We start from the raw sequence: 27,117 nt of genomic DNA, 5'->3' as shown, positions 1-27,117 counted from the left end.
TATATGATATGATATATTTTTATAACAAGTTCAATATCATTGTTTGGAAACAGTTACTAACTGATTTGAATGTATACACTATACAAAATGGACACGGACTAGGCCTTCATTTCCATATTTATGCTGATGCAATCAAGAACTATGGAATATGGATCATTTGATGTGGAATTTTTTTTAATGCTCTTTTAAATTTTTTATAAAGTTTTAAACTATGACGTTCGCTTCTGATGATTTTGCTCTTTATCATTAGACCAAGACATAAATCGGTTTTTTGTGTAAGTGGGGATTAAACTCTAAATCTCTTATTCAAACATCAGAGATTTTACCAATTGAGCTAACTAGAACCCACTTATACTCTTTTAAGTTTTAACTAGTCTACAATGCACACAAAGTTATTATTGTTTTTGGCTAAAACAAAGTTCTGTTTTCAACGAAGAATAATTTTCAATGTCTTGGTGGAGAACCGAAGTTATCAAACTTCTTTATTTCTCCACCAAAAAAAAAAAAACTCCTTTATTTGTCTTCCATCATATTCGCCATTCGGTAAATATCATTAATCCTTGACTTCTTAGAACTTGACTAGTGTTGCTAATGTACTAAGCAGCATCCAAAATTTATTTCCTCTACAGAGTTTTTGAATCTTTAAAACTCATTCAATGACTATTCTACTTGTAGTTACGTAGAGTCGAGGGGCACAACTTGAAAATTGGCTTTAGCCTTCAGGCCCATGTTTGAGGGAAACCGAGGGGATGGGGCAAATTTAAGTACAAAATAAAGCAGCGTTGAGCATTTTCCATGAAACAATATGAGATTACATTTGAAAAAATGGCTTTATTTTATTAGCATGACTTTCTCTGTTAGGTTTTAATTTTTTTTTTGTTTGAAAAAAAAAATGTTAGGTTTTGATTTGACTTAAATTATTGAGGGAAAAAAAATCAGGTGGGAATAAAACGAAAAAATAAATCTAGAGTCTTAACATAGTTTGTTAGGTTCTAAGAAATTAGGAACTAAATGTATTAGAACTTCAATTTGTAATGTGTTAGCAAATCATAATCAAAACTTAGAGTCTAGATTTAGGTTGCTCAAAGTGTGTTTAATTGTAAAGTTGAAATCAAGTGATTGCAGGATTTATAGGTCTAAATCTGCAAGGCTCGATCGATCGAAAATTAGGCTCGATCGATCAAACCTTGTGCAGATTAATTTTCTGCTGAATTTTCCAACGCAGCCCAATCCCAGTTTGACGTATAGGGTTTTATGTTTTATGTCTCATATAAATAGAAAAAACCCTAGCTACGTTTTAGAGGCTTTTGATATGCTGTGTGTTTGAATTTCTTGTGAGATCTAGAGGTGTTTACCTTCATACACACTTAGGGTTATCAAGATCATGATTGATGTCAAGAGCTTTGTGTTCATTCTAGTTGCTGCATAAAGAACATTCAAGAAGATCAAAATTCACAAGTAGGAAAACTTGTGGTTGCAGTGGATCAAAGAAAGAAGTAGTTCATGGACTTGGAGCTGTCACGTGGTCGTGGTAGGAAGTTTTCTATTCAAGGTAGTAATAAGATGTTAGTGGTCTAAATCTTACTGTATAAACTTCAATTCTTTCATAGTAGATCTGTTTTACTTTGAGGATAGCTAGGTTTAGAGAGGGTTTGGATAGCGCGTCTGCGTCCAGCCCTCCACGTTTTTTTTTAAGACCAGTGCTTAGTGCACTGTTCATGGGACATGAACAGTGCACTAAGGCATATGAACAGTAAAAAAAGAGTGAACAGTATTTTTTTACCCATTAAAAAATTATTTTGCTATAGTGTTTTCAGTTTTCAGCAATAAGTTCTATCCAAACGGACCCTTAATCCTCTCCAGGTTTTTTACCGATTTGGTTTTCTTGGGTCATCAGATCTTTGTGTCTTTATATTTTCCGCATTAATTTTGTTTACACATTGTGGTTTAATCTAGTGTTAATTAACAAACTTGTTAATCAACTTGGCTTAATATTAAGTTAATCATATTGTGTTAAGGGGTCTAAAACTTCACATAGTTTACAACAAATTTTGTAATTGTCTTATGTAGCTAATTGTTAATGATGGATAATAAAGTATAATATCAGTGATGGACTCATAGTTTGTTGAAATGAAAACAGTTGTGTTTATAGTACTATAAATTGAAACCTGACCCACGAAAATATTTGTTACATTTTTTTTTTGACCCAACCTGTTAAATCACAAGGTTGTTATTCGTTGAAGTGATTTTACTTGAATTGTTATAAGTTTTATTAATATTGTGATATAGTATCGATAGTGGCGGCTCCAGGATATATTTTTAGAGGGGTCTGTAGACGACTAAATTCTTAGTTCGAAATAAATCAAACAAGTAAAATAGTTTCACAAATACGAATTTGTATTCATAAATGTGTGGTACAATTCTCTGTGATTACAAAAGAGTGATCCTCTGATTCGATCTTCTTGAAAGTTTTGTTGATTAGAATTGTGGTGATGTGATTTTAATTCAAACATAAGATATTCTTCAATTTGGCTAAGGAATGGATCGAAGATCTTTGAAACAGAATTACAATGAATCTTTGGCTATGAGCTTGTTAGAAATTCTTTGTTCTTCGTGTGTTCTTCGTGTTCTTCGTGCGTTCTTCTTTTCTGAAGGTTTGTGGTGAAAATTCTTCGGTGCTTTAGAGGCTTGATTCCGTAGAGCTTCGTTGATTTATGGTTTGTTAAGGTTTCTGGAGGCTTTTGAGCTTGATTCCAGTGAACTTTGAGATCTGGACGAGTAGTTTGGATGATTTTGCTTCGAATGTTGTCTGTATTCGAGGTTGAAGTTCTTGAAGTTCTTGGAGGCTTCGGGGTTTGATTCCGGCAGAGCTTCTGGATTTCTGAACTCAAGATATCTTCTTCCTTCTATCTCCGCCCTGTGTATCCTCCTAAATGTCTTAGGAAGGCTTCTATTTATAGGAGTTTAGGGGTGGGTGAGCGACACGTGGCGGAGTCTGATTGGTGACACATGTCACAACCTAATTGGTCCGCTTATGTCATCGCTTACACGTACTGATTGCTTGTGTCATCGCTTACACGTGCGGGGCTGCTTGTGTCATCGCTTACACCTGCTGATGCAGTTTCATGCCTTTATTTCAATGACACTTGGCAAATTTCTATTGATTTCTGAATAGTGATGGCAAAACCTAGCAGCAGTACGTGGCGCTTTGTAATTGGTTGTATTTTGTGGACTTGGTAGTATGATGTGTCGGCTTGTGATAGGTCGGAAATTTTCCCTCTCTACAGGGTTAATAAGAAGGTGTATTTTTTTTTATATATATAAAATGAATTATGCGGTCTACGTGATTTTCTTATTACAAATTTGTCCATAATAGATACTAGCAAGAGAATAAAAGATAAGAAATGCTATGTCCACAACATTTTCCCAATAAATCTTACGTAAAATTACTTTTTTGTCAATCAGTAACAGTTAGTAACAATCTGCTACTTAGGATTTTTTGTAAAAGTGTTGTGAACATAGCATTGCTCATATAAGACAAACTATAAGTTCATTGCATATTGTTGCTTAATACAATGAACATACTATTTATTCTTGCTAAAATTAAAATTTTGAAATCATCTATTGTTTTAAATACAATAAGCCTATTAATTATTGCTCATAAGTGAACTCCAAAAGAGATCTAAATACAATAAACATTTATTTTTTTAGTTTATTTCGAATTTGTTCAGATATATATGAGTTTTTTTTTTATAATTTTTTTTTAAGATTTAAGATGAACAAATTTATACTTTTATTGTTAGGCTTACTATTTTTCCCCCACATTTTAGATCAAATTGGTTTGTTTGTTTTTTTTTTTTTTTTAAATGTTTAAAAAGACAAAGATATTGTCAAGATGATCATATATAAGTTTATTTCAGATGCACTTAAAAAAAATATTTAGGCTCAGAGGGTTCATAAGTTTATTTTAAGAGAGTCAAATAAAAAAAAATAGAAAATTATATATAATTTTTTTTTGGCCTAGCTTAAGGGGTTCATTTGAACCCCCTAAACAATAACTAGAGCCGCCCATGAGTACCGACTAATATATGTGTGTGTGTGTGTGTGTGTGTGTGTGTGATTTTTCTGCTAAGGGGGTGTGTGTGTTGTGTAGTTGGTGTCCATACGGGGTGTTGAGAAATAGTAGGAGCCAACAATTAAGTGATATGAGAAATATTAGGTGCCATTAGTAATTTAGTTTATTTACTATTGTTTTATAAACATTAGAATTTGGTATTTGCTATTGTTGTTATTATTTTTTATTTATTGTAATGTTAGAGTTTGTTGTCATATGTTAACCTCCTAATAGGTTGGGTAGTTGAGTCATTGTAGCTCACTTGTGGGCAGTTCCTTGTTTTTAGATTATAAATGTAGTGGAGTCTTTATTTTAAGATTGTTAAGTTATAGCAACTGGTATAAAACTAGCCAAGTATAATTGAATAAAGATATCAGATAAGTTTAATCAAGTTGGATTCTAGTTGGTTTCCAGAAGTTAGGATTTCCTCAATCAAATCCAAAATCCAAACTTTATTCCTTTGTTATCTTTTGTTCTTATTACATATCAAGTGTTTCGTTAGAAACAACCAAAATTTTATTTCCCGGCTCTCTAAATATTTATATTTATCTCTCCACAAATTGTGTACGTATCAATAGGAGTATCCTATGTGTATATCATCCAACTCATAATAACATGAATTTATTTTGGGTCAACGTATTATTAAAAGACTTGATTGAACTTGCAGGGGAGTGGTTTCCATATTATACTATCTGGGCCTTCTGAGGAAGCAGGCCCAGTCCCTACTATGAAGGAGAGATCCTGGGCCCAATGAGCATGTTAAAAGCCCAACCTTGGTCAGAGTCCCATGTTTGTTCACCAAGGCCCATTTTGGTATGACACCTTGGATAAACGTTATCGAGGATACCAACATCATCGAAGTAGCCAAGGAAAGACCTGAATCCAAGGAGCCAGAAGAGATAAACTCTTGAATAAAGCAACAATCATATCCGCATTAATTAGGTATACCTGCCTAATATAGTTGCATTTATTACTGAATGGTCAGCTTGAACAGTACTTTAAACTTCAAAGTCCATATTCACTGTGAAAAGAAAGAAGAAGATGTTTGATGGGACAAGTATCTCACAATCTACATGATGATTTCACATTCCAAGAAGGAGGAGGAGATGGGGAGGGGGGGGGGGGGGTATAAATAACAACTTCATGCACATGGGTGAGAGATATAGAAAAAATTGGAGAGAATAGAGAGAGTTCTTGGAGAGTGACTTTTGTCCTTGGTTTTTGGATGTCCGTATCTTTAGCAAGTTTTGTATTATACTTGTAATCAATCAAAAACCAATATTATTTAAATTTTATGCTTGTTCAAGTTTCCTATTATGGATCATCTAATTCCCAGTTTGTATAACTAAGTTGTGATATTAAAAAATTATTAGTTTTCAAGATTATCATTAATTTCTACTTTTTGACCACCACATAACTTGTTGAGCTAAATGATGAAATATATATATATATATATATATATATATATATATATATGTTTATTTTATTTTTTTCCCCATGTGGAGTTGGGGGGAGGGGGGGGGGGGTGATAATAGACAAGCAATGTGTGTCTTTTTCTTTTCATAAAAAAAGAAAAAAAAAATCCATAGTTAAAGTGAAACTTATAACATGGCGTAAAGTTTGCTTGTGACGCCAATATTTTCAATCATTTTTTAAACAATTTTGAAAGTGTACGGATTAAAGTGATATATTTTGATGTATAGAAGTAGCTTTAAAATAAAAATTGGAGGTTAATGAACAAATATGCAATTAAAAAAAAGAGTAAAACTTAAGTGAAATAACATAAGTGTGGTGCATTAGTTTCTCACAATTAGATTTAAAAACTTTGGTGACTCTTAAAAAAAAGAAAAAGAAATGCAAATGTTTGGTTGTTTCGAATTTAATTATTTTTTTATTGACTAATACAACCAAATGTTTAAATTCAATCGAGGAAACATAAAATATTTTCCTTAAAAAAATATATATATATATATATAGGCGAAAAACTCATTTTCGTCCCTACATTTTCATGCGATTTTCACTTTGGTCCCTAATTTTTTTTTCCACCGCTTTTAGTCCCTATCTTGAAAAACGCATCTCATTTTTGTCCTTGCCGTTACATCAAAAGCGAAAATTGCACATATGGCAAACGAAACTATTAAAATAATAATAATAAATTTTATTTTGCATTAAAAAATGTCACGTCAGCATCTAAATTAAAAATAATAATTTATTAATTTTAACTAAATAAAAAAATTAAAAACAAAAAATTACATCAATTGAGATCAAAATGTGTCATGAACAAGAACAATAAGAACACAAACCCAAATCTAAGATCACAAAATTAAATATAGATCCACATAAGAACACATGCCCAGATTTTCTAGCATTTTCTTGCCCTTTCTGTCAACCAAACACAAAATACAAACACAAATTGATTTCCAGCAAGAACAAAAACAAAAACACAAACCCAGCAAGCGTTCGACAAAAAAACCAACTGAAAAAATCCAAACTTGAAGCTAAAGAGACCACAAACGAAGCTAAAAACACAAACCTAGATCCAAATTCTGATGAACTCTTCGACTACTATCATTGATATTTCCATGTCTGTCGAGCGAGTTCCTCCGGCTCTGAAGAAGCGCGAACGGTGAGATCGAACTGTAGGTGATTTTCTGGAACTGCACGTTGCCGATATCTCCATCTCCGTCGCTGAGCTTCACCTCGACCACCTTTCCACCGACCTCGGCGGCGCTGATATCTCTCCTCTGTCCAACTCTCTCAACTCTTACCGTGTCTCACACTCTCTTTTGCTTTGATTTCTAAATCTCAGCTCTATTGGGGTTTGATATTTTGTTGCTTTTGGTAGGGGGTTCATGTGTTCTTCTATATGCTTAGGTCCTTGTTAATAGTTTGGGAAAGATTGTTTTGAGCTTGGAATATTGATCTTGTTCTTATTTAATTCCTTGTTCATCTTTATTCTAATGGGGATCTTATGTTTAATCTGATTCTCAGAGCTCATCAATCGGAGCAGATCTTCTTTGGAAATGGACTCGGAAAATGCAATAGAGGAAACGACGTCGTCGTCGCTATCAAGCCTCATCTCTCTCGCCTTCGCTTCCGCCTCCTTCTCCTCCGCTCAACAACCTTACTTCTTCGAGCTCCTCTCCTTCAATCTCGATTGTCTCCAAAAGGTTTTGGTTTTCTCTCTCTCTCAGCTTTTGTTTTGTTTTGTGAGAAAATTTTGATACAAAAACTTGTAGGAGCCAGAGCTTCTTCAAGTCGATGTGGAGCGGATCCGGAGGCAAATGCAAGAGGTGGTTGTTGGGTAATCGATAACTATCTTGAATCTTTGAGCTTGTTTGTACTAGGAGTTTGTGTAGATGGAGGTAAGCGACTTGGTTGTTGCTAGTTTTGCTGAAGTAATCGCTCGGATCCGAGACCACCTAGATCGGAAAGAAAAACCCAAGACGGATTTGCAGAATGAGACGAGCTGAGAGTGCTTGCGCTACGCCGCGTTTTTGATGATCTTTTCTAACGACGACCCTATCACACACCCGCTCTGGGATGGACCGCCTAGGGTTTGGGAAGCTGACATTTTTTTTTTACTCATATTTGATTGGGATCTCAAAGTCAGATAATGAGAATGAGAATGTGAATGTCATTACATTCTTGATCATGTGGATTAGTGATTTTTTGGAAAATTCGGTCTTGAATGCTTGTTTTTTGTTGTTGTTGTTGTTTTTTATTTTTATTTTTATAAATTTCTGGGTTTGTGTTCTTAGATCTGGGATTTTTTTCTTATTGTTCTTGTTCAAGGCACTCTTAGATCTCAATTAATGTGATTTTTTGTTTTTCATTTTTTTTCATTTAGTTAAAATTAATAAATTAATTTTTTTTAAAATTTAGATGCTGACGTGGCAATTTTTTAATGCCAAAATAGATTTTTTTTAATTATTATTTTACTGTGTCGTCAACCACGTTAACATTTTCTGTTAGTTGGATGACGGTAAGAACTTAAATGTCACGTGTTAATTAGTTTAGGGACTAAAAGTGGTAAAATGAAAATATAGGGACTAAAATGGAAAAAAGCCAAAATATAAAGACTAAAAGTGCATTTACGCCTTTATTTTTATACTCATGTGTATATAAAATTTTTGTTTATTTAGAAATATATTAATTTTAGAAATTATTACACTTATTAAGGAATAGCTATTATATATATTGAGAATCATTTACATTATATTTTCAACCCACAAATCCCATATTGACTTAGCCTTCGTTTGGATAATGCTGAAAATGAGAGCGTCTGCGTTTCACTTTTTTTTTTTTTTTTTAGAAGCGCGTTTTAGCAACTTTATACTTTTTCAATGGATCCTGTGCACTATTTATAGGACCGACAAACCTCTTTTTTCAGCAAGACTTTCATTAAAAATAGGTCACACGGTACTATTTACACATTTAAAAATTATTTTGTTACAGTATTTTTAATTTTCATTTTTCAGTTAAATAAGCGATATCTAAACACACTCTTACATCATTTCATTTTATTTTTTATTTCGTAATCTATGCTACTTAACGTCACTTGTTTTATAAAGCTTTGAGAATCCCTTTTTGTTTTCTTGGTCAAGTGTTTGAACTTACACCATTTCGTTTTATTTTTTGATTTCGTAGTCTACACTACTTGATGTCACTTGTTTTATAATGTCTTAAGTATCCCTTTTTGTTTTCTTGGTCAAATGTTTGAACATTATCTTAGGAGAGTATCAAGCTTACTTTTATTTTTGCCAATTTATTTACTAATCAGCTTATTTTTGCTACTATTTATGGGTCTCACTCTGCACCTTTTGATACTATTCATAGGTCTCACTATACTATTTGAGCTAATTTTTACCTTTATCTACAGTACTTTATGCACAAAGTTTTCAGTTTCAGCAAAATAAGCGGATCTCAAACGTAATCGACTACTTAATTTGTCAATCTATTTTTACAACATACTCCAATAAGTTTATCTATATATACCCAAATTTTCATCTATAACCAAAACCAATTAATAGATGTCTAAATTTGGTTGATGATCCAAAATAGATGAATTAAAAATATGAATTAGCTATCAAAAATGAAAACAAATTATTAAGATTGTGCTTGGTATTGGCTGAAAAAGTCAGTTTTTTTAAAATACTATTTAGCTTATTTTTGCTATTATTTAGCTTATTTTTGCTATTATTTAACTTATTTTTGGTACTATTCATAAGTCCTACTGTACAATTTTAGCATGCTTTATATACATTACGTGTTTGTTTAGGAACAACTTATTTAGCTGAAACTGAAAACTTCTTGTTAAAAATACCGTAGATAAAGCTAAAAGGTAGTAGAAAGAGTACAATGAGACCCATGAATAGTACCGAAAAGTATAATAGAATCCATAAATAGTAGCAAAATAAGTTGAAAAATAAGAAAAACTACATTTTTAAGCCAATGCCAAATGTACAATACTTTTAACAAAAAGTTTTCAGTTTTAGTTAAATAAACTGTTTCCAAACGAACTCTGAGGGAATATTTATTTATAACAAAAGCTATTGTATGATTCTAATTAGTTAAATTGGTAAAAATTTATGTTGTCAAATGATAAACTTGTGATTCAATCTTGTTTACACCAAAAAAATAAAGCTTATTTGTGCCTTAATATGATCTTAAAGAGTGTTTATCATGTAGCATAGACTATAAATTCAAGTCTTACTGTACATTAAAAAAAAATGATTAACATAATACGAAGATCGAAATCCTAAAGCTGTTATTAATTTTATTATAAAAAAGTTTACCTGTCAACATGAAAAATAATACGAAGGGTGACATATTAATAATAAAATAACTAAATTTCTTAATTACTTTCTTTTGTTATAGAAACACAACAAAGCAAAATCTCTTCACTTCTTTTAGAAACGAACAAAGAAAAATCCTTCATTACATTTTGTTTGAAAACATAAAGAGAATCTATCTTTTTGTCAAAAAAGTTAATATTGTACTGAAGATTGTTTCGATTTGAGTTGGAAGAATAAAATATTTCAATACTAATAAATACCGGCGTAATTATAATATTAATGAATTTAATAGTAAATATATTATTTGCATGTTTATAAATTTAATTGTTTGGTAAAGGTACATATAATATTTTATGGATCTATAATTCTTTCAGTTTATATCTAAACCAATAAGCTTATAAGTTTTTTTTAATAATTAAAAGAAAAGAAAAGAAAGACCATGAGACAAAACAAGACAAGACAAAAAGTAAATAAGAAATAATAAATGATACGTAGAGAATCAGAGACGGTCACATTGAGGGAATAGAAAATTATTTAAAAAATTAAAAACTTGTGGTTGGAAAGTGGAAACCCAAAAACTCCAAATTAAAAAAAAGCTAACCCATCCTGCTGTTGGAACTAAAAACAAGCTAGCCAGTCATTTTTATGTTTTAAGAGGGTGTTTCGATAGCGCAAACGCACGTCCACGTCAAAGTTTTCTTTTTATTTTTTTATTTTTTTATGCATGTTTGTTACTGTTTATTAGCTATGAACAGTAATTTTAGGTCAATAAACAGTAACTTTTGACATAAACAGTATTTTTTATCCCTTTAAAAATTATTTTACTACAATATTTTCAGTTTTCAATTTTCAACAATAAATTCTATCCAAAATTTTATTAAATTTTTTTTCTTTACACACTTTGCGTTAATGGGTTTTGCTTAGTACAGGCCGGTATCCATTTTACTGACCAAAATCCAGTATTTAATGGGTTTTCCTTTAGTACAGGCTGCGTTAATGGGTATGGTTCAAACGATCCGATATTGCATTTATTTCAACTGGCACGAAATTAATGTGTTTCTGTACGAGTCCAATTCAACACAAGTCCACCTGCTGGCTGCCGGTACGGCACAAAATTGACTCATTTGTTTTTGTTCAAACAAAATAAAATAAAATAAAAATAAAAATAAGATAAAAATATCATCAACAGGCATACATGTACATAATACACACAGTACAGAAAAAATAAGGGAAAATATGGCTTGAAGTCCAGTTTTTTAAGAAGGTGACATAGTCAACATGAATTGTTGTTAAAGTCTTATTCCCTCAATGTTATGTGTGTGTGTGTTTGATTCTAAAATAAAAAATGACAGTTTATATGCTAATTATAAATTTATAAAAAATAGCCAACTTTGAATGCAAAAATCCTGCAATTATTTTGGGATCAACTCAAAAGTTGCTTAAATACAGTTCTTTTTCACATAAATACGCCAAGATTCCCATTCAAGCATTGCGTGCGATTCTACTGCATATCATTATCATGGCCATTAGAGCTCATAAATCATTACAGGGAGCCCTGTGGCTTCCTTGTTTGCTTATTCTTTTGCTCTTCATTACGATCACTTGTGCTTCACCACCAAGGAGACCAACGCTTGGTGTACTAGGTGGATACAATAATCCAAAAAATAATGTACACAACCCATCTCTAACTGCATCTGACTCAAAGAAAGATTATCAAACGTTCTATTTTGATCAACCAATCGATCACTTCAACTATCAGCCCGTAAGCTACACCACTTTCCGGGAAAGATATATCGTGAATTTTAAGCATTGGCGTGGTGCCAAGGCGGCTGCTCCCATATTTGCATATCTTGGAGAGGAGTCTTCCCTGGACGATGATGTTGGTCTTATAAATTTCATGCCAGAGAATTGTCGCAGGTTTGGTGCTTTGGAGCTGTACATTGAGGTGAGTATAAACATATTGTTAATTAATTAGGAAAACTTGATTCATATATGGCTTTATATATGTGTATAAATAGATATAAATACTCACGATAAAGAATCGCTATGAGAAAAACAAGATTGCTGGAAGCCTAGAACCACTCCTAAAATATTACAGGTAAGAAAAATATAATCACAAGAATCATATATCCAGATGAAAAAAACCCACAACAAAAAAAAGGGGAATCTTGCAAATGCCTGAAATCTTGTGAGACTTTCCGAGGCCTGTTTGAGATGTGATTCTAAAAAACAGTTTTCAATGTTTAAACACTGAAAACTGTGGTTCTAAAAAAACACAACATATTTGATATGCGTGTTTTTTTTAAGAGTATTTAAGTTACGTTGCTCATTTTAGGGTGTTCAAACACTGAATTTGAAAAACACCTCTTACTAGTTATTAGATATCAAACAACATTACTCAATGACACTTTTGTAAATATTTTGAAAAATATGAGGCCTACTTGATTAGACAACACAAAGTTTTCTTCTTCAATTCCAACTAGAGGGCCCACTTATCAGCTTTTAAAAAAACACACACACATACCAAACATACAATTATATTTTTTCATACACTGAAATATATTATTTGAAATATGGTACCAAACACATTTTTTGCTTTATGAATACTATAAACACGTGTTTTCACAACTCTTTTTAAATTATAATTTTCACATCATTTTAAACAAAATCTCCAACTAAACAGCCTGCATTTCTATCTTTACTTTCAATCACTAGATTCACTGCTTTAAATATATGATTCCACTGCTGTTGATAATTATTTAATTATATAAAAATAATAAAAGTGTACCTTTATTGACTTTCAATTTTTTTTCTTCTTTATTGGAACAAAATTCACCGATGGCAATCCCATCATGGAAATATATTCCAAAGTTGTGCTCCATAACGATTTTTCTTACAGCATCGCTTCTATGGTCAATCAATCCCTACCGGATTTACAAGAGAAGAAGCATTGAAAAATGCTACCATTCGCGGATACTTTAGCTCAGCTCAAGCTATAGCAGATTATGCAGAAGTAATTATAAGCTTGAAGAAAAATTTATCAGCTGAGTCCTCTCCAGTTATAGTTGTTGGAGGATCTTATGGTGGAAGTAAGTCTTATGAATATTAGAAATTAAATCTCACTCAAACTAATTAAATCTCATATATTAATCTCACTCCTAATGTTTTCCCCTTTTAATTTTTTCCAACAGTGCTTGCAACATGGTTCCGCCTAAAGTATCCTCATATTGCAATGGCTGCATTTGCCTCTTCAGCACCCATTCTTTACTTCGAGGACCTCGTACCACATAATTCATATCCTGTTGTTGTTACCAAGGACTTTCAGGTTAAAATAAATAGTTTATACTCTATTTATTTTGAACCATATCTTATATTTTGAGATAGAAATTCCACTTTGACTTAATCTAAGTATATGTATGTAAAACTTCTTTTACAGACTTGAAACCCTGACTTTTGCCGTCCCATGTGCTTGTGGGGGTGACCATCAAGCAAAAGGTGCATGATAGTAACCATATACCTTATGTTTAAAAGGCTCTAACCTTGTACCAGCAAATTCATATTATGCTGTTGTTACCAAGGACTTTTAGGTTAAAATCAATAGTTAATACTTAGAACCATAACTTATATTTAAATGGGGTTAACTTTGTGTGAAGACGTTCAGTAGTTCAGTGGCATAGTTGAGTCTCCTTTTTAAAGAGAACCATAATTCAAATTACCCTCTTCCACTCGTAACAATTTAATTATCTAAAAATAAATAAAAAGTTGACTTTGTATCATGGATATTGCAGGAAGCTAGTTGGAGCTGCTATGAAACCATAAAGCAGTCATGGTCTGAGATCGATAGAGTTGCTAATAAATCAAATGGTCTTTCCGAACTCAGCAAGAAATTCAAACTTTGCAAGTAATAATATTGAGTTCTTCATTTGTCTTCATATCCCATTTGTTTGTTAACCTTATACTACAATTTATGCTGATTTATTGGTCTACATTTTCATCTTATATAATTGTATTGATGAACTTACACATAGGCCATTGAAGGATGCATCCGACTTAAAGAATTACTTGAACAGTCTGTATTCATCTTCAGCTCAATATGATAGACCTCCAAACTATCCAGTGACTGTTGTCTGCAGAGGTATTGATGGAGGAGCCAATGGAACCGACATCCTTGGCAGAATTTTCTCCGGTGTTGTTTCTTATTATGGGAAAAATAAAGAGTGCTATGATTTAGGCGATTTCTGGTCAACAGAAACACTGAGTGGTTGGGACTGGCAGGTAATGCACTTGCATTTATCATTTTTTTTTTCTTCTAATTTTATCAATTTCACAGCTTCAACAATTACCAAACTTGATTTTAATTAGAACTCGCCTTGGCCTTTGTAGACATGTAGTGAATTGGTCATACCAATTGGCAATGGCCCGAATGAAACCATGTTTCCTGCATCACCATTTGTTTACAAAGAATATAGGGACTACTGCGTGAATAAATTTGGAGTCGAACCTAGGCCCACTTGGATCACAACTAATTATGGTGGTCACGTATGGCTACTCTCTCTCTCTCTCTCTCTCTCTCTCTCTCTGTATAAGTAATGAAAAAATAATGTACATGATTTTTTTTGTTTCTCAATGTAAAATTGCAGCATATTAAAATGGTTCTCAAGAGGTTTGGTAGCAACATCCTCCTCTCCAACGGCCTACGTGACCCTTATAGCAGTGGAGGGTAACTTTTCAAAAATATATAATCTTTTTTATATTTTTGGGAAAAAATATTGATCTTTTTTTTTTTCTGTTATATTTGTTACTCCTTAGTTAGCTATCAATTATTATAATGATCTCATTATTATATATGCTATTTCAGGATATTGGAGAACATATCAGATAGTATACTTGCTGTGTATACAAAAGAAGGTAATTCATAATAATGTATGCAATAACTTTACGTTCACAATTTCAAACGAGATATCCACATTTGAAATGTGAAATGAATGACGTGTTTGGAATCATTGCCCTAATTTAGGGTCATAACAGTTCCGCTGAACTTTTGGACCCCCCAAAAAATCTAAGTAATTATCTTTTGCTAGACTCTAATATAGAACAAGTTTACTAGTATAAAGTTGATTTTTGCAGGGTCTCATTGCCTTGACATAGTGCCAGCTGCAAGTGCAAACGATCCAAAGTGGTTGATCGTACAACGAAAAAAAGAAGTTAGGATAATGAGACGATGGTTTAACAAGTACTACGATGATTTGCGTAAGTTTGGGTAGAAGTTCGAACATAATGCTATTCATGGATTATGAAGTTGCCACTAAAAATCAGATTCTGCTTTTAGTGTGGAGCAAAGATTAACCGCAGTAGTGCAGACTTGAGTAACAAAGAGAACATTTAAATATATATTAGAATAATAATTATCACAAGCACCGTGCATGTATGTACATAGTTAAAATAATTGAGAATTTGTCATTTCACAATTATAATTAAAACTGTGTCATTAAAACACGATTCCACTATAACTAGTTTTTGATAACTAGTTTTTTATAACTTCTATATCATGAGACTTAATTATTTTTTCAAGTGTATTATGACTCTCTCTCTCTCTCTCTCTCTCTCTCTCTCTCTCTCTCTCTCTCTCTCTCTCTCTCTCTCTCTCTCTCTCTCTCTCTCTCTCTCTCTCTCTTGTTTTGGGCTTTGTGAAGCTTAATTGTATTTAATTTGGATTATGATCAACTTGCAATAAAATTGTTACGATTTTTTAATGAGAGTTTTTCTAAAGTTTAGTTCATAGAGCAGAAGCTTGGGCCGATAGGCGTAAACTGGAGCTTAGGATAGAATAACTGTTTGTGGCTCATTTGTAGACCATTATGAATCTTGCACAAGATAAAAAAAACTGTTATTTTAGAGATTAGGGTTTTGTATTGCTTTTTAGAGAGAAAACTGTATTGTCATATTTTGTATTTTTTCATGTGAATAAAGAAATCCTTGCAATTCTATGGACATAGGCAAATTGTCAATTCATGTAAATATTATCTTGTGTAGTTGTTTTTCTTTGGGTCATATTTTTCTTTATTTTTGTATCTCATAAATTTGGGAATTTTGTGTATATTCCCTTTAACACACACAAAAGAAATGACTATAGTACATATTTGCATTTCATACCAAAATAATCACAATTCTTGATAGGGATCCAAAGAAATATTTTACGTAACAACGATCAAATTTTGAAATCACCTAATCGAGATTGTCAATTTACTTGGTGACTCTTCTTAGTTCTCCATTCTTAGTTGCATGCACTTGCGTGTGAGACCTTAATTATTGAGGGATGAGGTTAATCTACGGTTGAATCAATGACTTTTTTTTTTTTGGTCCCATTTTCTCCACTCCGGTCCATCTGCTCTCAAATATTGGTTCCACAGCGGGTAAATGTTATTATAGTCATTACAAAATTGTCATCCATTTTAGGTTAATAAAACTAGTATGTAACTTGTGCTTATGTACGAGAATGGTGAATTGTAGTGGTGCTATTAATTTTAGCTTGGATTATTAAACATATAGAATATTAGTTTGATCAAGATATTTGGAGATACTAAAATAGTTTTTTCTTGCAATTTTTATGATATTGGCTACGTCAAGTTTCTCATTACACTATTATTACGTATATAATTTTGAAAATCACTACTAGATACTACATATACAATATCAATTCACAATGTTTGTCTGTGAAATTCTACTGCATACAATACAAAATAAAAGAATAAATTGACTCAATAGTATCTCTTACATTGAATGGAGGTGCATGTGATCATTCAGCTCAATTATAATTTGTTACCTCCAAGATCTTCGCATACAAAATATCAGAATAGAAACAACATAAAAAATATGCTCATTAGTTTTGAGAAAAAATAACAATAAAAATCTAAACAAACTAATTTGTATAAAGCAGAAAAGACAAAAAGAAAATTATCTAAGATGTCAAGACTTAGGCTTGATTGTTTGTATTTACCACCTACTCATCATAAGCTTGACATCAACACCACCAATTGAAAAAACTTACCAGAGAATAATATGTCAAAATTAAAAGAAAGAAAAAAAATGAGATAGTGAATAAATATTTACCTCAGTTGACAACCTGAATAGATGACTTGCGAAGTCACTTAAGTCCATTGGCGCTTATAAATCCATTGCAAGAATAGTCATGAACATTTTATATGAAATAAAAGAAAAGAATTTTGTATTAACGAAATAGTTCAATAACATAGATAAAACAATTTTGCCCACTTTCAAAAAAATAAAATAAAACAATTTTGCCATTAAATATTCCAAAATTACCCACATGACTATGTTTCAACAATTTTTGGAAAAGAAACCGCAAAATTTTCTTTGGCCATCCCTGTTCAATCAAACCAAACACATAGATCATCACTATTAGAAGAATTTAAAGATCAACAACCATTTCCAATAGCTACATTTCAAATACCCATTCCGTATATACAACATTTGATATGGCTTAAGAAATATATTCACCATAAACATGACATGCCCCAAGAAATCATTCATGCTCGAAGCACATACTTATTCTTATTATAAATAGATATGGATATCATAAGCATGTTTTAGGCTAGCTAAATTGAAATCATGAAAGTAAACCAGATATCATTATTGATGTGAACCATTTGGTGTTATTCAAAGTATGTCTACCAGGCCACTTATAGAAATATAGGTTTATAATTAAACCCTATTTTTTGTTACGTGGTGCATATTTAGATGATCACATTCTTCAATTTGCCATTATTGGTGAAATTTAATCTCTCAGTTCTAAGGAGTCATCTAATAGTTGTTGCGACTTAAATAATGCTCCCAAGTGCAGGATTGTCGCGAAGTAATAACTCGGAAAATCCGAGATCGAATCCACGGGGAAAAGGGAATTGATTAGCAAACCACAATAGAATAAAACTAAAATAATAAAATTTAACTGAAGAGATTTTTGATAGTTTAGTAAAGGTAATTTAAATTGAGAAAAAATAACAATATATTATAGCGCTAAGGTTTAGAGATCCACACACAACACATTTATTAGTAGTCTTAACAATATTTTTCCTTATAACTCAACTAAAATTCATACGAAGGATGATCTTGGTCGAATGATTTAACAATAAAAACTCAAAAAATTAATTGTCTAAGGTAGTTTCATGCAATCGATTGATTTTAGGTAAAACAAAACTAGTGAATTAGTTCGTAGGGAATATTAAGCATTTAACGTGCTCGGAGTCTACGATAAATCAAAGGATTATACAGAAATAAATACTTTTCTAGATGAGTAAAACAATCAAAAACATAAAAACATAAGCATTAAAACTAATAAATAATTGTTAAGAACATACCAATAAGCGGTTGGGTTTTACTCCTTGTCTTAGCAAGGCTTCTAGCAAGCAATAACACAATTAAAACTCTAAAAACTGTAAGGAAATGGTAAGAAAACCTAAATTATGTTCTACAGTAGCTCTGCCTCTGAATTTTGCCCTAAAGAGCCTTTTGAATGGGTCAAAGAATCCTATTACAAGTTGAATTTCCGTTTGGAAAAAATTCCAAGTTTTTAGGCTTCACTTAACCGATATTTTTGGCCTATTTAATTTCTGAATTCAGACTTTTGGTAAACTACAATGTTGTAGCCCTTTAACTTAGCTTTCCAGCCCAACTTGAATCATCTCGATTGGAAATCGGAGGCGAAAGTTATGTTTCAAATACTAACTAGTGCGCAAGCTGGAATCCTAATCCGAATTGGGCTTGGATTATGTGCAAATTTCCTTTGATTCCTTGCTCCAATTGGACTTGAATTTAATTGGGTTGGCCTTCTTTGACTTCGTCATGGCCCTTGTAAAATTAAAGTCCGTTAGCTTTCTTCTTTGTACAAATCCACTTATTTAATTTCATTATTCTACAAAAGACAAATTAACGCATTAAAATTCAATTAAGCATAAAATTAATTATTTAGCATTATTCCAAAATCAACTATAAAATGCATGAATTAACTCAAAATAAGTATGATAATGTTTTTCTAATAATGATATAAATATGCAAAATTAAGCTATTATCACACTCCCCAACCAGCAACTAGTCCCTAGCAATTTAAGCAACTCGAGACAAAGACACAAAATAACAAAAAAAATTATTATTTTAGTAAAAATAGTTAATCAAAGGTCAAAACACTAATAACCACCAAAGATATTCTACATGCCATCAATACTAAGTGTGTGAATGGTTTAGCCAACACAAACACAACCTTAATCTTAAGATAAAACATGGCTTGAATTTCTATCCAAAGTTATGCTTCAACTCAAATATCACAGTTGTTAACACTCAACAAATAAAATCACTCCGAAAAGGGTGTAACACTCTCAAACATATGTGAGCAAAATAATATAGAACAAAAACTAATATCTCACATATGAATAAGAAAGAACAGTGAAGCAAAACAAATTATATTTATAGTCTCATGAAAGGATGCCAAACACTAAGAATATGACATCACACACATTGATTAGTCATGTCAAGATCTAAACCATACCTTCCTTAAAATCAAATAGGACTTTCATTGGGATGTAATGTAGGGTAAAGATGAGGAATTTAGAACAAAGGGTATAAGTAAAAATAAAAGGTGTTCCTAAGAATAATTAGAGAGAAAACTTCTTTTGAATATATGCCAATTAATTTATTCTCTCAAGTTTCTTGAATATCGCACTTTCACTTTTTTTCTTTTTTTTCTTCAAAATTTCATCAACAAATTCTTTCTCTATTTTCCTCTTTCACATTCCCTTTTTTTTCAACATTTTTCCTTTTCTGTTTATGACTCTTTTTTTTTTTCTTTTCCTTTTTTGAGTGGTCCTCCTTTTCTTCCAACTATTTCACCACAAATTTATCGTAATAAGACAATTTGATTGCATTCATTCTTGGAACACCTTAGGAAAGGGTTTGAGAAAGAACGGCTAAAATAATAGGCTCAAATGGGTAACTAGCAGTAATGTATCAAGAAAGAAAATGATAAAGGCTCAAAATTTAAAAAGATGGACTAAAATCATCTCTTAAGTATTGGGATAGTTCTTCAAAATCCATGACTATAACATATTTAGGTGTGGCATAAAATTTGATGAATTCTTAGCATTCGACCAAATCAAAGAATAATGAGACTAAGCAATAACAAAGTTATGTACTTCCAAATGAAAAATGAGGTCAAAAGAAAATAACCCTCTAAAAAAATGAATGGCTCAAGAACTCACTTGGGTTATGGTTTCTACATTTTTTTTACAAAATTTTCAAAGTCATCTCTATTTCTTAACCAAGAAACATGTTTATGTGGTTAAAGTGCATGTGCATACTAGTTGAGCATGAAAAACAGTGGAATTCTTTGGATAGAAGTAGCATAAAGAACTTTGACTTAAAACTCTTGCTAAAGCAACACTTTTTTTTTTTTTGAAAATTGGACTAAAAAAAAGAAACAAAAATCCCTACAAAGAACTCAAAAAAAAATTTAACATAAAATAAAACCAAATGCAAATCATCCCAAGTTCCTCCCCCCAACCTAAAACTTACATTGTCCTCATTGATAACAAGGAAAAACAATAAAGAGTAGAGAATACAGAGAGTACCTTGAAGAAATGAACATAAATGAATAGAATAAAACTTTAACTCCTGCAAAAATGGTTAGAAAAAAAAACAACAAAAATAATAAAAAGGAAAAAAAATCTAAACTACGACACAAATACTAACGCTAATTGCTTGGCAAGTCTTGATAAATGGGATCCTCCAAATTAATGGATTCCTCCTCTTGTGAAAAATTCTCAAGAAATGGCTTAAGACGTTGTCCATTCACCTTAAATATGTTCCCATTCTTAGGATTTTCAATTTCTATGGCACCATGGGAGAAAACATTTTTAACAATGAAAGGTCCAATCCATCTAGATCTCAATTTTTCAGGGAACAAATGTAACCTAGAATTATACAAAAGAACTTTTTGAGATGGTTCAAAAAATTTCCTTAAAATTTGTTTGTCATGAAAAACCTTCATTCTTTCTTTAGAAATCCTAGAATTCTCATATGCATCATGCCGAATTTCTTCCAACTCATTCAATTGCAATTTTCTCAATGAACTAGCCTTGTCTAAGTTAAAGTTAAACATCTTTATTGCCCAATATAATTTGTGTTCCAATTCCACAAGCAAGTGACAAGTTTTACCATAAACAAGTCTATAGGGAGACATACCAAGAATATTTTTATAAGCAGTGCGGTACGCCCAAAGTGCATCATTCAACCTCAAAGACCAATCTTTACGATTTGGGTTAACCGTCTTTTCCAAAATTTGTTTAATCTCCCTATTGGCAAGCTCAACTTGTCCACTTGTTTGTGGGTGATATGGGGTGGCAACCTTGTGTGTTATGCAATATTTTCTCATTAATGCCTCAAAAGGTCGGTTGCAAAAGTGCAAGCCCCCATCACTAACAATTTCCCCAGGGAAGCCAAACCTTGAGAAAACATTTTCCTTTAAAAATTTCAAAACAATTTTGTGATCATTCTTTTTGCAAGAAATAGCCTCAACCCATTTTAAAACATAATCTACAGCCACTAGAATGTAAAGATATCCAAAAGAAGGAAGGAACGAACCCATGAAATCTAAGCCCCAACAATCAAAAATTTCAACAACTAAAATTGGGTTTAAAGGCATCATATTTCTACGAGTTACTCCTCCCAACTTTTGATAGGACTCACAAGATTTGCAAAAATGATGAGTCTTTAAACATATTAGGCCAATAAAAACCACATTGCAAAATCTTTGCAACGATTTTCCTTGAAGAAAAGTGGCCTCCACAAGCTTCATTATGACAAAAGGAGATGACACTAAATATTTCTTTATCAGGGATACATCTCCTAATGATTTGATCTAGACAGTACTTAAATAAATAAGGATCATTATAGAAAAAATTGCGTACCTCAACCATGAAGCGTTTCTTATCTTGAGCACTCCAGTGAGATGGTGTTTGGCCTGTGACAAGAAAATTGACAATATCAGCATACCAAGGAAAAGTAGAGATGGAAAACAATTGTTCATTAGGGAATCAATTCCTAATGGGCAATGCATCCATGCATTCATTAAAAGAGAGGCACGACAGATGGTCTGCCACCACATTTTCTACTTCCTTTTTATCTTTGATGGTGATATTAAATTCTTGTAGTAGAAGAATCCATCTAATCAACCTTGGCTTTGCATCCTTCTTTGAAAGAAGATATTTTAAAGCTGCATGGTTAGTGAAAACAACAACAAGAGAACCAAGAATATATGAACGGAATTTATCTAAGGCAAATACCACAGCAAGTAACTTTTTTTTAGTTGTAGAATAATTCATTTGAGCTTCATTCAAAGTCTTACTAGCATAATAAATTACATGAGAATTTTTATCTTTTCTTTGCCCTAAAACAGCTCCAATCGCATAATCACTTGCATCACACATAATTTCAAAAGGTAAAGTCCAATTTGGTGGTCGCATGATAGGTGCAGTGGTAAGCATGCCTTTTAGCTTATCAAAAGCTTCTTGGCAAGCTTGAGGCCATTCAAAGGGAGTGTCATGTGTTAGGAGGTTACACATAGGTCTAGATATGAAACTAAAGTCTTTTATGAACCTCCTATAAAATCCAGCATGTCTTAGGAATGATCTCACATCTTTAACAGTCTTAGGTGTAGGCAAATTAGCAATCAACTCAATCTTTGCTTTATCCACCTCAATACCTTTTGAAGAAACAATATGGCCTAATACAATCCCTTTTGTGACCATGAAATGACACTTTTCCCAATTTAATTGTAAATTTTTTTCTTCACACCTAGTTAATACTTTTTTCAAATTAGAAAGGCATTCATCAAAAAGAGTCACCAAACACAGAAAAATCATCCATGAAAACCTCTAAATAATGTTCTACCATGTCACTAAAAATACTTAGCATGCATCTTTGAAAAGTGGCAGGTGCATTACATTAACCAAATGGCATCCTCCTAAATGCAAAAGTACCAAAAGGCGGTTTTCTCTTGATCTTCAAGTGCAATTTCAATTTGATAGTACCCAGAATACCCATCTAAAAAACAATAGTACTCATAACCCGCTACTCTCTCTAAAACTTGATCCAAGAATGGTAAAGGGAAGTGATCTTTCCTAGTGTCTGCATTCAATTTTCTATAATCAATACACATGCACCAACCTGTGGTGACACGAGTTGGAATTAACTCATTATTCTCATTTTTTACCACAATTATTCCAAATTTCTTAGGCACCACTTGAGTAAGACTTACCCATTTACTATCTGCGATGGGGTATATGATACCCACATCTAACAATTTGAGAACTTCAGTCCTAATTACCTTTTTCATTGTAGGGTTCAACCTACATTGCATCTCCCTAGATGGTTTAGCATTGTCCTCTAAATAAATTTTGTGAGTACAAACCAATAGGCTAATTCCTTTAATGTCAGCTATGTTCCATCCTATGACACTCTTATGTTTTCTCAAAACATTTAATAACTTACCTTCTTGCAAAGAGTCAAGTTTAGACGATATTACCACAGGAAAAGTCTCATCGGTTCCTAGAAAAGTATACTTGAGCTCAACGGGCAAGGGTTTCAACTCCAATTTTGGTACTTGCTCACTAGATGGCAACAACTTTATCTCATGAGGTGGCAACTCCTCATATTTCAATTTCCAATTGCTCGCTTCCAATTCCTGCACAGATTCCAAAAGACAGTGAATGTATGCAATTTCAGAATTCTCATCAAAATTAAAATCACATGAATTGACTAGACAAGCTTCTAATGGATCTGAAAAACATGTTTTGTTGAATTGTTCTTGAACAAGTGTTTCAATTAAGCCAACTTCATGCACATCCTCTTCATCCCTAGGTTGCTTGCAAGTATTAAAAATATAAAGCTCAAGGGTCATATTCCCAAAAGATAATTTTAAAACTCAACTTCTACAATTTATCAATGCATTAGAAGTTGCAAGAAATAGGCATCCTAAAATCATAGATATTTGAGAATTAGCATTAGAAACAAGATGCATGTCCAAAAAATAAAGTCAACAAGAAAATTAAATTTGTCCACTTAATTGAACCAAAACATCCTCAACAACACCCTTAGGAACAATCACAGATCGATCGGCAAGTTGTAAAATTATGGAAGTGGGTTTTAACTCGCCTAGACCTAATTGCTCATACATTGAATATGGAAAAAGGTTCACACTTGCCCCAAGATCAAGCAAAGCTTTCTCTATTTTTGAATTACCAATCACACATGAAATAGTGGGACAACCTGGATCTTTAAACTTTGGAGGTCTATTGTTTTGAATGATTGCACTAACTTGTTTAGTCAAAAATGCCTTCTTATGTACATTAAGCTTACGCTTAACAGTACACAAATCTTTCAAAAATTTAGCATATAATGGAATTTGCTTTATGGCATCCAAAAGAAGAATGTTCACTTTAACTTGCTTAAGCACTTCAAGGATTTCAAAATTTTGATTCACTTTTTGAGGTGGAATCAACCTTTGGGAAAAGGGAGCAGGGATAAGACATCTTTAAATTTCATTAGATTTAGGCTCAAGTACTTCATCACTACTCTTTGTTTTGGAAGACTCCTCATTTGTATTGCTTTTAAGAATATCTTTTTCAATGATTTTTCCACTGCAAAAAGTAGTTACAGATTTAACTTAACTCACTTTATTTTCAGAGGAACTACAATCATCAACACAAAATTGACCTTGGGGGTTTGGTTGTGGTTAAGATGGGAACTTACCCTTTTCTATTGTGCTCATGAATGTGGTCAATTTAGTGAGAGTGCTCCTAATGTCATTTATGGCCTGTGAGGTCTGATTATTAATGGTGTATTGAGTTTGCATGAATTGTTGTAAAGTGTCCTCAAGACTCTTCTTTGGATGGGGATTATAGGGAACATAATTTGAAGAACCATGTGTAGGAGGTGCAACCACATTATCATTCCTCCAACTAAAATTTGGGAGATTCCTCCACCCTGAATTGTATGTCTCTGAATAGGGGGAAGGGTATGATTTTTTCACCATGTTCATTGCATTTGCTTAATCATGCAACACCTCTCTAAAAGCTGGAATTGTAGGGAATTCATTGGTAAAGTGTTCCATGGTCTCACAAATTCTACAAACTTCATCAATTTTAGGCATAATATTGATTCCATTGCCCTTCCTTAATTCCATGGCTTCAAGCTTCCTAGTTAGACTAGCCACCCTAGCACTAAGGTCATCATCTTCCCTAAGCTGGTACTTACCACCCCTAGAGGGATTGGTAGATGCTCTAGATCTATCTAAGGTATTAGTGGTATCCCAATATTGGGCATTCTCAACTAAGAGATCATAATAATCAAAAGCCTCATCAGAATCTTTATTCAAAAATTCTTCATTGCACATCATTTCTACAAATTGGCACATCTTTGGAGTTAAACTTTCATGGAAAAAAGTAATTATACGCCAAGTTTCATAGCCATGATGTGGGCAAGCATTAACCAAATCTTTAAATCTTTCCCAACATTGGTAAAATGTCTCATTATCTTTTTGTGAAAAATTTATTATTTGTCTTTTAACTACATTAGTCCTATGAATTGGAAAAAAAATTCTTTAAAAATTCAGTTTGCATCTCTTGCCAAGTACCAATTGACCTAGGTCTCAAAGAATTAAGCCAAGTTTTTGCCTTGTCTTTAAGAGAAAAAGGGAACAACTTCAACCTAATGGTCTCTTCATTACATGATTGGTCATGGAAGGTAAAACATCCCTCATCAAATTCCTTAAAGTGTAGGTAAGGATTTTCAAAATCTAAGCCATGAAATTTAGGAAGTAATGAAATCACACTGGGCTTAAAATTAAAATTATTTGCATTAGTTGAAAAAATGATGCATGATGGTGGACTACTCCTAGTAGGTTGCAAATAATCCTTGAGAGTTCTAATGGGTTGGTGAGCATGGAAATTTTCATTATTTAAATTATTCTCATCACCATGATTACTCTCTAAGTCTGCCATGATATCAAGTGTGTGAGAATGTGTGAAAGAATCAGATAAATTTCCAAACAAATGATTAGAATCAATTCTAACCAAGCAATTATCACCTTCACGACACCAAACACGCATGCAATATTAAACCAAGAAAGAAAAAAGAAAAAGAAAATAAAATAAAATAAAACAAAAACCTTTAACAATAAAGAGAAGTAAAAATAAAAGAAAAACTCTAAAAGAAAGCTAAGCTACTTAAAAAAGAAAAGAGTTGGAGAGATATTACCAAATATGTGAAGAAATTTAATGCCGAAAACCTCTCCAAACAAAGTGGAACACTTCTCTAATCGCCTAATCCCCGGCAACGGCGCCAAAAACTTGCTGCGACTTAAATAATGCTCCTAAGTGCAGAATTGTCGTGAAGTAATAACTCGGAAAGTCCGAGGTTGAATCCACAGGGAAAAGGGAATTGATTAGTAAACCACAATAGAATAAAACTAAAATAATAAAGTTTAACTGAAGAGATTTTTGATAGTTTAGTAAAGGTAATTTAAATTGAGAAAAAATAACAATATATTAAAGCGCTAAGGTTTAGGGATCCACACACAACACATCTATTAGTAGTCTTAATAATATTTATTTTATAACTCAACTAAAATTCATACGAATGATGATCTTAGTCGGATGATTTAACAATAAAAACTCAAAAAATTAATTGTCTAAGGTAGTTTCATGCAATTGATTGATTTTAGGCAAAACAAAACTAGTGAATTAGTTCGCAGGGAATACCAAGCATTTAACGTGCCCGGAGTCTACGATAAATCAAAGGATTATACAGAACTAAACACTTTTCTGGATGAGTAAAACAATCAAAAACATAAAAACGATAAACATTAAAACCAATAAATAATTATTAAGAACATATCAATAAGCGGTTGGTTTCACCCCTTGCCTTAGCAAGGCTTCTAGCAAGCCATAACACAATTAAAACTCTAAAAACTGTAATGAAACGGTGAGAGTTTTTGTCATTTCTATATGACTCTTGTGAACATTTGTAGGGGGAGAGTTTTTTCCATAGGGGAGATGCATATTCCAAAGGGGAGAAGACATTGTGTTTATAAGAAAATTTTGTTTTGTTTGTGTTTCTTTATGTTTGTTTTCTTGTTTA

The 27,117-nt window shown here is 32.3% G+C and overlaps 1 protein-coding gene, 1 non-coding gene and 1 pseudogene across 2 annotated transcripts; 2 read left to right on the top strand and 1 right to left on the bottom strand.

Annotated features, from left to right (window-relative positions):
* The first annotated feature begins 11,431 nt into the window (after positions 1-11,431).
* On the top strand, positions 11,432-15,176 carry LOC142616558 (uncharacterized). Its single transcript, XM_075789384.1, has 9 exons — positions 11,432-11,857; positions 12,812-13,001; positions 13,104-13,237; positions 13,701-13,813; positions 13,941-14,187; positions 14,296-14,451; positions 14,553-14,632; positions 14,771-14,820; positions 15,040-15,176. The coding sequence occupies exons 1-9, from the start codon at positions 11,432-11,434 to the stop codon at positions 15,174-15,176; spliced, it is 1,533 nt and encodes a 510-aa protein (XP_075645499.1).
* Positions 15,177-20,671: 5,495 nt separating this feature from the next.
* LOC142616557 (uncharacterized) lies at positions 20,672-25,979 on the bottom strand (annotated as a pseudogene).
* On the top strand, positions 25,443-25,549 carry LOC142618134 (small nucleolar RNA R71). Its single transcript, XR_012841184.1, has one exon. It is a non-coding gene; the product is annotated as a small nucleolar RNA R71 (small nucleolar RNA).
* Positions 25,980-27,117: the final 1,138 nt, after the last annotated feature.

The sequence above is a fragment of the Castanea sativa genome, chromosome 11, assembly GCF_040712315.1.
Source record: "Castanea sativa cultivar Marrone di Chiusa Pesio chromosome 11, ASM4071231v1".
In the NCBI taxonomy this organism is placed as follows: Eukaryota; Viridiplantae; Streptophyta; class Magnoliopsida; order Fagales; family Fagaceae; genus Castanea; species Castanea sativa.
Note: the sequence above shows the minus strand (reverse complement) of the source record. Positions and strands in the feature narration are given on the sequence as shown.

What these genes read in the sequence shown, in the direction of transcription:
- LOC142616558 (XM_075789384.1), top strand. Translation starts at nt 11,432, where the DNA reads ATGGCCATTAGAGCTCATAAATCATTACAGGGAGCCCTGTGGCTTCCT. An exon ending in GACCCTTATAGCAGTGGAGG is followed by an intron (nt 14,633 to 14,770) that starts GTAACTTTTCAA and finishes ATGCTATTTCAG; the next exon opens with GATATTGGAGAACATATCAG. An exon ending in TGCTGTGTATACAAAAGAAG is followed by an intron (nt 14,821 to 15,039) that starts GTAATTCATAAT and finishes TGATTTTTGCAG; the next exon opens with GGTCTCATTGCCTTGACATA.